Below are 13,196 nucleotides of genomic sequence, written 5' to 3'. Positions count from 1 at the left end.
CTAGGGGATAGGAATAAATGAAATAAACACACATTTTGAGCCATCAGTTCTATGTTTTATTATGGCTCAGAGAGAAAAATCCTTGAGGTATGAACCTCAGAGAAAAAACCCCTCGCAAATGTTGAATTTATAATGTCTATAGGATATTTATCATATCAATTATATTTCGCACAATGAATTATTTCGGAGGTGAAATCTACGATTAGGAGACATTTTATATATGTGGTTGTATTGATTGTTGGTTTCGTTTGAAACATCCGAATCGAATCTATATTCGTATAATTGCGCTGGGCGTCTTGACTGTTTCGTGCAGTGTAATCGTGGTAAATAGAGTCGCTGGCGACTTCGTATAAGCATTGCGCTTGTGGTCAGGTATCACCGCTTGATTCGGTGTGCCTGAAGGATTACCTTGTGTAAATCCAAGTATGTATAAGCAGTCGGTAGATTACTTGCGTCAAGCATTGCGCTTGCTCATTGGTACAACCGGGCTGCGCCGGTGTGCCTGGCGGGACGTACCGCGCTTGTGTTAGTGTACTTACGAAGTTATTCCGGCTCCCCTGCATGCAACAATCAGGAAGGATTTGAAGATACAAGACACCACAAAATCCAAGTATCAATCGAATCGCAGTCAAACCCTTTAGATTTATCCATCTCTCCGGAAACGCACACAGAACAGAAAAGGGCAAAAGAAATGAACGACTAACCCCGAGTCGCTCGAGTACTTGACTGACGCGACCCTGGTCCGCGCTATCTCCTCCACCTTCATGCTCGTCTAAATAAAACACATGCAAAGACAAAACAGAGAAAGTCGGCCGCGTGATGCATGTGTTCGTATACACGCGTGAGCGACCGTTCGTGCCTGGACACCTCTGACTATTCGTTCGACCGAACACGGTACGTTATATTGGTCGAAGGCGGGCTGAACTCTAAGAAAGTTGGCACGCCATCTGCTTCTTTGTTTGAAAATGTAGGGCAAAATCATGAAAATTATTGACATATTTGCGGCTCACTCACGGCAAATCATCATTAAATCAGAATTACGCATGATGCTCGTTTTGCGTTATTTTGGTAGATGGCGGGCGAAATTCTTGAAGAAAAGCACGTGATCCGCTTTTCTCTTGAAATTCGAGTGCTACAAAAAGAAACGTTGAACAACTAATATGCGGCTTATTTACCGCGAAACATCAATCACATCAGCATTACGCATCATGCAAAGTTAACAAGCCATCTGCTTTGTTTTTGAAAATCGAGTGCTACAAAAAAACAAAGGTTAACGACGAATTTTCGGTTCATTCACGGCAGATCTTTGCCCACATCAGAAGTGCGCATGATGCTCGCTGCGCTTTATTTTGGTAGATGGCGGGCGAAATTCTTGGAAAGTAAGCACGTTGTCTGCTTCTTTCTTGAAATTCGAGTGCGACAAATAAAAGCTTATCGACTAATTTGTCGCTCATTCACGGCAGATTATCAATCAAACCAGAATTACGCACGATGCTTGCTGTGCGTTATTTTGGTAGATGGCTAGCGAAATTCTTGAAAAGTAAGTACGTGATGCGCTTTTTTCTTGAAATTCGTGTGCGACAAAAAAAAGTATAACGACTAATTTGCTGTGTTACGCCCCGACGTACCGCCTTGGCGTACCTTTTTCAAAATTCCATTTCATTTCATTTCTTTAATTATTTCATAACAATCTCGTATTCTAATAAGGTCACGTACAGTCCTCGGCATCCGCTGACATTGTATCTTATTTGCTGACACCAGGAATCGCGCTATAAAATTACTGACCTAGTAACAGCGGCGCTCAGCCCGGGAATATCTCTCTTTTTAAGTCAAAATTATCATCAATAATTAGGATAAACCACTACCTTTGGAACCACCAAATTAAAATAGATTATTTGTTAAGATGTGTGGATGAATGCGTGAGAATTATCTTAAGATACCTTCTGTCAACATCTTGTACGTATAAGTGACGAGATTGAGAATCGTCGGAATACCATCGAATGACGCGAACTAACGCTGACCGTGTAGATTTGGACACCGGGAGGTCGCCCCCGCACTTAATTGGCTAATTACTGTTGCAACTTGTTGCAACTGCAGATTTTTCCCTATTAATACCCTCTGGCCCAAGCAGCCATGTCTTACGTCTGTTAAGTCGCGAAGTGCGTGGACGTAAACCCGGATTAGCCCCCTCGAGCAATAGTAGCGTTCGGAAAATCTTAGTTGTGACCGGCCTAAAGTCTCGCGCTAATTCGTCAAATTCGAGCATTCAGTTATTCTATTAGCTGCAAGAGACTCACTTTCTTCTACGTATTCATCTTTTCTGTGAATAGACATTTTTATGATATTCCATTTTCCATAATTAAATTGAGTTCGGCCCTGATTCAATCGAATCAGGTAATCTTAAATATAATTCCAAATCTAAAAGACTAAGTGACCGACGTTCAACACCGTTCGATTGATCAACTCTTCCAAACTTGAGGTGAGGCTCCTGGTCCAGCATTCTACCGACGCAGACCGACACGATCCGACGGCTCTCAATCTCGTCGACCGATTCACCTAAAGCTAAGTCAATCCGAGTGTTAATCTTCGAAATTAAACGAATTCTTGTTTCACCTCTATAATCAAAATCTACTTCAGTAATTTTCATTCAAAATCAAGTCTAGAATTGGTGGCTAGCTTCACTACCCCCAATTAAATCGTACTTATTGTTTCCAAGAATTAACGAATAAGACTTAACCAATATATATATATATAATTGATTCAAGATAATCTAAAAAGAGAGATACAATCCAATAATCACGACCAACTAGTTAACCATCGTTCAGAGTAGATGTTCCTGGTACCAAATAATAATATCCTTTAGAATATTATAACCCACGATTTGTATGAATTTGAACACTTTATAAATTGTTATTTTCGGCTCATATATCATTATCACCATTGATTGTTATTAAACATTTATTTTAAACGACCTTCTTCCCACTTTCTTTATTATAAAATTGCCTCAACAATTTAAACAAACCTCACAGACCTGTACAGGACTATAGCAACACGATCCTACCAATTACCGGCTTATCGAAAGGTAGGTCTTCTCTTAGTTTTAATAATTATTCATTGTCGTTACGTGGGAGCTTGATTATTCAATAATCATTAACTACCACCGCTCAGTACACCCTCACCCCCACGTAACAGCTGCCTATTCACGGCAAATTATCAACCATATCAGCATTACGCATGGTGCTCGCTGTGCGTTATTTCAGTAGAAGGCGGGCTGAATTCTGGAATAGTTAGTAAGCCTTCCGGTTTTTTTTGGATAATTGATTGCGACAGAGAATAAGTTCATCGACTCATTTACGGCTGATTCACGGCAAATTAACAACCAAATCAGACTGACGCATGATGCTCGCTGTGCGTTATTTGAGTGAATGGCGGGCAGAATTCTCATAAAGTTAGCACGCCATCTGCTTTTTTCTGGACATTTAGTGCGACAGAAAGAAAGTTTAACGACCAATTTGCGGCTTACTCACGGCAAATTATCAACCACGTCGGGATGACGAATGATGCTCGCTGTGCGTGATTTTGGTGAATGGCGGGTTGAATTCTTGAAAAGTTAACACGCCTTCTGCTGTTTTTCTTGAGAATGTCGTGCGACAAAAAGGAAGAAAAATCAACCATCGATTTGCGGCTTATTTACGGCAAATTATCAATCGCATCAGAATTACGCACTATGCTTGCTGTGTCTTATTTTGGTAGATGGCGGGCTGAATTATTGGTAAGTTAGCACACCATCCGCTTTCTTGTTCCAAAACTGAGTATGACCGAAAAAAAAGTTCAACGACTGATTCGCGGCTTATTCATGGCATATTATCAATCATATCAGAATTACGCATGATGTCCGCTGTGCGTCATTCCAGTGAATGGCGGGATGAATTCTCAATAAGTTAGCACGCCATTCGCTTTTTTTCTGAAAATTGAGTGCGATAAAAAAAAAAGTTCAACGACAGTAGTATAACAAAGGGAGTTCTGAATAGAAACACCTTCTTTACCGACCTAGTTGACCAATCTCCCTATCCGTGCATCCCAGACGCAAACCCTTGGAAGTTATCCCCACTCTCGTGAGATAAAACGTGCTTCGCCGACTGTTCGTCGGTAAGAAAATCTCCCAAAGGACCATGATTGTCAGTAAAAAATCCACCAAATTACCACGATTGTCGGTAAAAAATCCTCTAAATAACCATGATCGTCAGTAAAAAAATTCCTGAAATTGCCGTGGTGTTACCCCTTGTGGGATGAATTATGCTCTTTGTCGGTAAAGAAGATCATGCTTATCGAGCGGAATCGATAACTGCATTACCGAGCGCACTCCGTGAATCGTCAGGCGTTCGAGTCGAGCCCGTGGATCCTCGACCGTTAGACCGAGAATCATGGCGTGTGTCAGGTTTTGAGAGCTTCTAGAAGGTTCGAGAAGATTCTCACGGCCTTGAACTAATCTAGACTGACAAACAATTCGTCCGACGTGTTTCGACTCGACGGTGAGCGGCATGCGGTCAAAGGATTGCGATGCGACGTTAAATTCTGGAAGGTTCTAACGTACAATCGAAGACACATCATTTCGGTAGCTTCTAGAAGTTTTCAAGGATTCTGTGTGCTTGATGGGAGAAATGCGGCTATAAAAGGCTGAATTTCAGGTCCAAAAGATAGTCTTGCACCTTCAGCTCTCATGAAGAGAACTCCAAATCAAGCAGAACTAAAACAGCGAATCGATCTGTTCTTAAAAAATATTCACGACTTGAAAACCGTTATGAACCAGAAGTCAGAACTCAACAAAGTGACAAAAAAGTTCGCAAATCTAAATTCATCAAGAAACACGTAACTGCTAACCATTAAAAAAAATGGATCTCACAAAACTGAACGAAGTTGCAAACATGAACGAATTTCTACCGACGAAGAAATTGACAGAGCTGGAAATTTTCAAAATCTACAAAGTCACCAACATTTGACGAGTACGAACGAGGTTTGTACAGCTTGTCGTCACAGATCTGAACGACGAATTCAGCGTATTCTTACCGGTACGGATTATGCGACTGCTGAACGAGGACGAGACCAAATACCAGAAATTGCTGCAGACGATGGAGGAGGAGCGGTTGCTCTTGCAGTATCTGGGCGGCCAGTACGGTCGAATCGAATTCAAAGATGCGTCGACTCTCGCCTAATTTGTACACCGTACCTGGAAAACGTGTGCAGCGTCTCAATTTATTCTACGTTTCATAACCTTCAAGAAAATCATATACAGTTTTTCACAAAGCTTCTATTTGATACCATTCAATAGTGCGACGTTCAATCTTAAATAAAAAAATATCAAAACTTATATGTAATTATCACTCAGCGTTAAACCATCCTGTCCACCTTAAACCCAACAAATTTTTGTAACAACAATTCGAATCGACTTTTACAATCTTAGAAAGTGCTGTTTTGAACACCCACGAAGTTTTCAAGCTACGTTTGAACCTCGTAACTGTAACGTGAACTGTACGATAAGATATCAGCCGAGCCAGTCAAGGATAGAGTGCAAGGTCGACCAACATCTGAGTTAGCGTAGGTTTAAAGCCGCTCTTGGAATGCATAAGATGATTACGTTGGTGTACAGATTAGTCCAGAATGAGATGCAAGGTTGAGACGCAGTTGAGATTTCGTTGGACAAGTTTTTATTCATTTTATAAAAAAAGTATTCAATATGATATATATAGATATATTCGGTTTCTCAACAAAATTTTACGAAAGGCTTCAACGATTGGAGAAAAGACGAGAATTATCACAACAATCGGACATTTGAAAACGCGCGCGGAAAAATTAAAACGTCTTCCGAAAACGGATGGAGGTACGTGGTCGATGAAAATAATACTCGGAATCGTCGAGTTTCGACTTGACGTTGAACGGCCCACGGTCCAAGAATTTCGGGGCGACGTCGAATTATGGAAGTTTCTGAAATAAACTCTTATTTGTTTTCACTTCTATCGTGTTAGCTACAGCCCAAGTGGCTGCCTTCTCACCCAAATTTGCGTCCTCTGCGAAAACCCGTTTCCAGGTTTTTTCGGCTAATATTTTATCCGCAATGCTTCTAGCTTCAAGGTTCTCACGATTTTTCGAATACGCTATATCGTGTGCCTTACACGCTGCATCGAAAGGATTGATACCGGAATCGCCTCTCGCGAGTCTTTTCGTCAACTTCGTACCAGAACCGCAGTATTGGTAACCGGGAACATGCAACTTGATCAGGGGTTTGTTGATAATGCTATTTACCAAACCTTTCCCACTTGATCACTTTTTTGACGATCGCTTACGATCACGTGTGTGCACAATCATGTTCGCTCTGGGACGGAGAGAAAGTTGTTATAAACGATGCATTTATAGAAAATTCAGCCAGTCACGTTCGAGATGAGGTTCGAGACACAATCGACCAAGCTGCCCGTGATGAATTTTGACAAATTTACGCGGCAGAGTACAAAACGGAAAAAACGTCATGGCGAATTGTTGCCGAGTAGTGTACGTGCGGTATTCTGCGGACCATCTGATTGTGGCAAAACCAACGCATTATTTCCGCTTATAACGCATCCGAACGGTTTGAGGTTCGAAAACCTGCACGTTTACTCAAAATCTCTCAATCAACCGAGTTACAAGTTTCTGAGTCAAGTGCTCGAAAATGTCGACGGTGTTAAGTATTACCCCTTCAACGAGCATGAGCACGTCATTGCACCGAACGAGACGCAACATATCTCAATCATGGTATTCGATGACGTAGCGTGCGAGAAGCATAACATACGCGTGTACTTTTGTATGGGTAGACATGACGATGTAGACTGTTTCTATTTTTGTCAGACGTACGTTCGAATCCCTAAGCATCTCGTGCGCGACAACTCCAACTTGCTGGTCTTATTCAAACAAGACGAGATGAATCTAAGACATGTGTACAACGATCATGTAAACACCGATATGTCGTACGTAGAGCTCAAAGACTTGTGTGCGGCACGCTGGAACAGTGACAAATATGGCTTCGTAGTGATCGACAAGGATAGAGAGCTCGGTAATGGTCGGTATAGGAGGGGATTTGCAAGTTTTATAAACATGACAAAAGAATAAAATACACGATCTTCGAAGGCGACGGAACAGTAGCTTTCCAGAACTAGTTGTGTCAACATGCAGGAAATTCGTAAGGAAAAAAAAGTCTTGCATCGTATCGCTCAAGCGAGTAATGCGATTCATCGTAAGCACAGAATCCTCAAGACGGGAAAAGAGTCACTGCAGGAAACAATGAAGGATGTATTCAAACCTGTGGTAACCCCGCTGCAGGAATGAGTCAATGTTTCTCGAGGCACGAAACTTGTCAAGGAAGAGGTGAAGGAAGAACTTAAAACTGAAACGAAGGATGAGCCGAAGAACGAAATGGAAGCAGAAGATTCTTTTGCAACTGCATAGGAAGAGGATCAAACTGTCACGGAATCGTCGGTGAGATCAGAAAATGAATATCTTGAGATACTCAACGATAAACAAAGGCAGCACGAGTTGGATACCGTGTACGGGGTACGGAGTCTTTCTACTGCCGGGCTGATGGTTGGTGATTCACCGATAAGCTTCGAGCGCGATTCCGTTTGCATAGGTGGCACGCTCTATCCGAAAACTCACGGACTGCTGGAGCTGCTGTTTAAAAAGATGCCCAACAGTGCTCACGTCACCCGCAACGACAAGGAGCATTACAGAAATATCCTTCTCGCAACAAATGCTCACAGAAAGTACTATAGCGCCACCGAGCCTATCCGAAACGCTTAGAGCGCCAAATTCAAGCATTTAATTGCTGAGCTGCTCCATATTTATACGTCAGGCAAAGGCGTATCACCATCGTCACAGATGTCGAAGCGTATGGACAAAGGTGTTCTGCTACTTCAGGCTTAGGTTACTCGACAAGGTGTCAAAACAGATTATATTTTCTGGGACGACGCTAACGAGCTGGTGGAACGTCTTCGTTTGCTTATGACATCCCAAGCGGCTGGGAATACAAGTCACAACAATGAAATTATGTCGATTCTGGAAGAATTACGGGAAGCCGGAATCATTTATTATCCAATTCTCGTCGACTCTGCAATCATTTACGAGATGAGCGTCGACGTGTTTGGACGTCAGCTGAATAAAAACACAGCTGCGAGCACTCGCGGTCCTTCGGCGACGCGATTCTGTACCATCTCAAATTGGCGCAGTAACTGCGTCAGTGACGATATTTAGCGTCAGAATATTGTGTAGGCTGTCGATCCCGTGCAATCGTGATTGCGTCTTTCATTGCGTTGTAAGGTAAGGTGAAATGTAACATTTGACGTATCTTATCATTGAATTACTTGTGGAAAGTGTGTTAGAGTGAGGTTAGAATCCCGTACTTTCGTGTTTCGCACTACATTATCTTTTGTATTGTTAAATAATTGTGAACGGAGTCCTAAAATGTAAGTACACTGCACATACGATTTACGCCGTATACTTTAAGAACTAAGCAAGCCAAAAATTTCATTAAATAGAAGATGCGAATGATATACATGTATGTGTGTAAATTATACAACAAGGACGATGTAAAAAGAAATTACGATACACTTGTAAATGAGTAATTAGCTCAAAAACACAGGGGAAAACGGTTACAGCGAGGCGACAGTACGACATAACCTGAAACTAATATTAACACATTTCTCTGAAAGATCGTTTGATGGATTGGAAACTGAAATTGTTGTGCTGTTTGTCTAATTGCTAGATGCAGAAGCCTACACTATTTTGAATGTTTCTAGTCATTTATTTGCGGGAAAAATATATTATGAATTTTTTGCTCCATTTCCCTCGCGCTAATCGCTGCGAAAAGGCAGAGGAGGGACTTAATTGGGCCTTTTCTCGAAAGTATGTGAAACATCGAAGGCCGATATCAAAAAATATTTAAAAATTTTTTTATACGTGCTCTAATATTTTGGAAAAAAGCAAAATGTTATGGACTACGTTTATAAATCTTGCGTAAGCCAATATTTTTCTAATTCCCAAAAACTCATCACTCTTTTAAAAAAATCTGCATCCAAGATTTAAGGAAGGGATAGGGCCTGAGTAGGGGTTTCACATTCCCGTAAAGTATCTGGCTTTAGTACACATATAATATTTGAATGATGTCGAGTGTACGGCAATCAATATAAGGTGCTGTGAATTCTGCATTAATAGTGGTATGCTTAACAGCAGTGAAGTGCTGTTGTTTCTATTTCTTTCCATACCTCCTGTATCAAATATTGAATTTTTAGATGGCTATGGTAATGTTACTCGTCGATATAGCAGACTTTGAAGAAGAGGACGAAGAAGTATTACAGTTACGAATCACCCGCAAGAGGTTGCGCGATGAGCTGAATGTATTCAATTTACCAGATATTCAGTTCAAAAATTTGTTCAGAGTTTCAAAAGATTTAGTGAGGGACCTCGTGACAGAACTGAGACCACATCTGCAACGTGAACGCCCAAATGGTCTTTCAGTGAAAACTCTAGTAAGTATATAATCTGAAAGTATGTCGATTGAGTTACAAGAAAATATTATCATACGCGCATTCTGTGTGCTTATCACAAAAGAATTTCACAATTCATGATCCTTTCTTTATCTTCCTACAGGTTCTTTGTATCATTCGGTTTCATGCAGTTGGTTCTTATCAAAGAGCAATAGGACAGGATTTTGCATTGGCTTTGAGTCAGACTGCAGTCGGCCGGTGTATCAGATCAGTGTCCGTTGTTATCAACGACCATATGCTTCGCCGATGGATTAAATTCCCTGCCACTCCGGAGCAAAGAGAGGCAGCTAAAATAAAATTTGCTAATGCTCTACAACCATTTCCTGGAGCAATTGGCGCAATAGACTGTACTCATGTCGGAATCGTTGCTCCTAAAGAGAATGAGGAAGCTTTTGTGAATCACCATGGTTATCATTCTATGAATGTTCAAATGGTTAGCTGAAATTGAAGTACAAGTGTAATGCATGATAGAATTAATGTAGGTATATTATCATACATAACGCATGGGTTCACTACCGGGTAATCACTCGAATATGTAAATAAATGGGTGCTTCTGATTATGATCATTTTCTTGGTACTATCCATAAACAATAATGCAAAATACATTTCACTGTCGATAATGAACCCATTAAAATGAAAATGCTGTTTTTAGATTTGTGATCCAGAACTCCGTATTTTAAATGTGAGCGCTAGATTCCCAGGATCTCGTCATGATGCTGCAATTTGGATGCAGTCACCTGTGCGCAATCTTATGTAGCTGTGTCACAGGCAAGGCGAGAGGCAAACATGGTTGTTGGGTTAATGATTCCGGAATAGGAATGCCAATTTTATTCTTTCCTTCTCACTAGTTATATAATCGCAAGTTCATCCACCTATCTTACTACTTAGCTGATTCAGGCTATCCTTTGGAACCATGGCTCTTCACACCAATACCGAATGCTCCAAATGGATGACCTGAGTATATATATATACCGCTGCACATTGTAGTGTCCGCTCAGTTATAGAGCGATGTTTGGTGCACTGAAATCGGTATGGAAATGCTTGTCACATGTGAGTTTGTGGTCAGAGTAGTCAACAGTTATAAACTCAATTTAGAGCAAATTATTCTCATTGTCATTTTATATTTTTTTCTGCTTCAGCAACGTTTATTAATGTACGAGCCTGATATGGCGGGAAGAATAATCAATGCTTGTGCCATGTTGCATAATATGGGTTTGCATTATCGAATACCATTTGAATAGATCGCCGAGAAAGATGTCGCACAGGCTAACGCTATGCCAGCACCCGGACCTTATATTACTGAACCTCTCGAAGGAAAAGCACGCCTCGCTGAGGGACGCCGTGTACAACAGCAACTTATCCGAGACAACTTTATGCACTTATAGTTGGCGGTGTATGTGTGACTTTGTGAAGAATCCGGAAAATCATATGGAATACAATAGCGCCCAAAAGTATTTTGACAAAGATAGTGATTGACCTAATCACATGCAAGAATAAACTACAAGAATCAATAATATTATTTGTTGAAACTCGATGTTCTATATATAATTGTTAAAAATGGTCTCTCGATTACTCGAAAGTGAAGTCGAAATAAAGAAAAGTAAGAAAAACGACTGATCAAAGTGATAACGAATTTTATATTATCAAAATACTTTTGAGCATTACTGTATGTATGCGGTGAGACTTGATAGATATACTCGTATACATCTTATACCATATCTATAGCGTTGAGATGTCCTGTACATGACGAAAATTGTATATAATTTAAATTTCTTTGAATAAGAAGAAGCGTGTGAGTTTAAACTTGTATTGCTTCCTTATAGTCTACTGTCTTTCATCGATTTTTCGCTATAAAAAGTAACTTTTGTGATTTACTCTGCGGCTGACCATGTTTTAAGGTTTCCATGACAATCCTACGGAATTTAAGAAAAAACGAACAAACAAATGTTCATTACCTGCCAAAAAAGATGGGCGTTCAAAAAAATAGTTCAAAAAATTAAAAACTTCATTCAACCTGAACTCATTCGGCGTTTTTACTTTCCATCTCAATTTCTGAGCATGTCACTGGCACAAAATTCTCAAAAACAAAATTACGTCCGTGTGTGAGAAAAGAAATCATACATAATAGTTTCGTATTATAAAAAAAAAAATTTTAATGCGAATATGATAGAGATTAATGAAATCCTTTCATCGCTACCGCTATTGAGTTCAGAGCCTGGCATATCTGCCTCTGCACTTCTAACTTATCATTCTCCAGCTCCAGTCGTTTCGCTTCGTTGTTTGCAGAAATCAGCATTGCCTGTGACATTCTCTAAAACATGTAAGTAAAAATATTTGCACAATTCCACTGGTATAATAATTTGCAAATCGATTTATTCATATACAGTTTAAACAGAAATATCTCAAGTATTTCGTTCTGCTTTTTTTGCATTTCAACAACTGTCTTGAAGACATCATCTTTTCTCTTGTTTTTTTTCTTGCGCAAAGCAAGGCAAGACAGGGTGTGTGGCTGTTTTTATGTTTTGGGTTGTCTGCTGCAATGATGGGTGTGACAGTGTGTGCGATGATGATGCTATGCCTATGCCATCATCACCGCAGACAACTTCTACAAATGTTTTGGGTTCTTAAAGGTGCTTCAATTTATCAGATTCTTGTATGGTGTGTTCCTCCTCTGTCCTATTGCCGTGTCTGATTCTACGAATAAAACACGTTGCTACAACATCATATCATACATCATTATTGTTAGTAATACACGTGGCTGCTCGGGACATACGCTTACCAATTATGGTGTTTGTCGAAACTATGTTGTACTCTTCGAATACCGATATATGAGTAGGTGTCTCATTCAACACTGACTCGTCCGCTTCCCGCAGTTGTGTAATTGCAGACTGAAATGTGTACATGAATAAACATGTTTGGCTTTTTAATCATTTAAATTGAAGGGAATAACTTGTATACCATTCATGGGGGCTGAGTTAGAGCAGTTGATCCGATATAAATGAGTTCCTTTGTTCAGCGTTGAATTAAACTTACTTTAATACCATCAGTTATTATCGTTCATTCACGCACATTTTTCAAATTATTTGCCACAATTTTGATCTCGTCTTGTACTCGGTATGTAATCTATCTAAAAACATATATTTTGTAAGCAGTTTTTGTATTGATTGTTCTCTTTACATACCATCTCTCCAGGCATCGAATCAGGGACCCTGCACCCATCTGTTGCAGCAGGTCTTATCAATCCGAGGATCATCAAATCTTCTTCCGATAGCGTATTATTATCCATAGGGAAATTGCCAGTTTTGATGCGGGCATTTTTAGGGCTTACAGCTTTGGCTCTGACTCGAGTTTTTACATCCTTCCAAGCCTAAAAAATGCCATAAGAACTGTTCTTCAAAAACAGAGTTTCCACCGTCACAAAACTTTCAGTCTCGTTTCAAAACTTTTAATTCAGTTCTGGTAGAAGCTTGGTGAATGAAAATAAAAAAATTTACCTATTATGGTTTCATCTATAAGTAAATTACACTAACTGCAAATAAACAGTGTTAAAGAAATCAACGTTTTCATAAGGAATGAAGGTTTTCGAAGTTTACTCACTTTCTGCCACTGAATTTGTGTTTTCTCAAACCC

The 13,196-nt window shown here is 40.1% G+C and overlaps 1 protein-coding gene across 1 annotated transcript; it reads left to right on the top strand.

The window, feature by feature from the left end:
* The first annotated feature begins 9,311 nt into the window (after positions 1 to 9,311).
* On the top strand, positions 9,312 to 10,338 carry LOC124295536 (putative nuclease HARBI1). Its single transcript, XM_046745945.1, has 3 exons — positions 9,312 to 9,548; positions 9,670 to 9,999; positions 10,219 to 10,338. The coding sequence occupies exons 1-3, from the start codon at positions 9,312 to 9,314 to the stop codon at positions 10,321 to 10,323; spliced, it is 672 nt and encodes a 223-aa protein (XP_046601901.1). The 3' UTR covers positions 10,324 to 10,338.
* Positions 10,339 to 13,196: the final 2,858 nt, after the last annotated feature.

The sequence above is a fragment of the Neodiprion lecontei genome, chromosome 7 (assembly GCF_021901455.1).
Source record: "Neodiprion lecontei isolate iyNeoLeco1 chromosome 7, iyNeoLeco1.1, whole genome shotgun sequence".
NCBI classification, from domain to species: Eukaryota; Metazoa; Arthropoda; class Insecta; order Hymenoptera; family Diprionidae; genus Neodiprion; species Neodiprion lecontei.
Note: the sequence above shows the minus strand (reverse complement) of the source record. Positions and strands in the feature narration are given on the sequence as shown.

What these genes read in the sequence shown, in the direction of transcription:
- LOC124295536 (XM_046745945.1), top strand. Translation starts at nt 9,312, where the DNA reads ATGGCTATGGTAATGTTACTCGTCGATATAGCAGACTTTGAAGAAGAG. An exon ending in GTCTTTCAGTGAAAACTCTA is followed by an intron (nt 9,549 to 9,669) that starts GTAAGTATATAA and finishes ATCTTCCTACAG; the next exon opens with GTTCTTTGTATCATTCGGTT. An exon ending in ATTCTATGAATGTTCAAATG is followed by an intron (nt 10,000 to 10,218) that starts GTTAGCTGAAAT and finishes TGCTGTTTTTAG; the next exon opens with ATTTGTGATCCAGAACTCCG.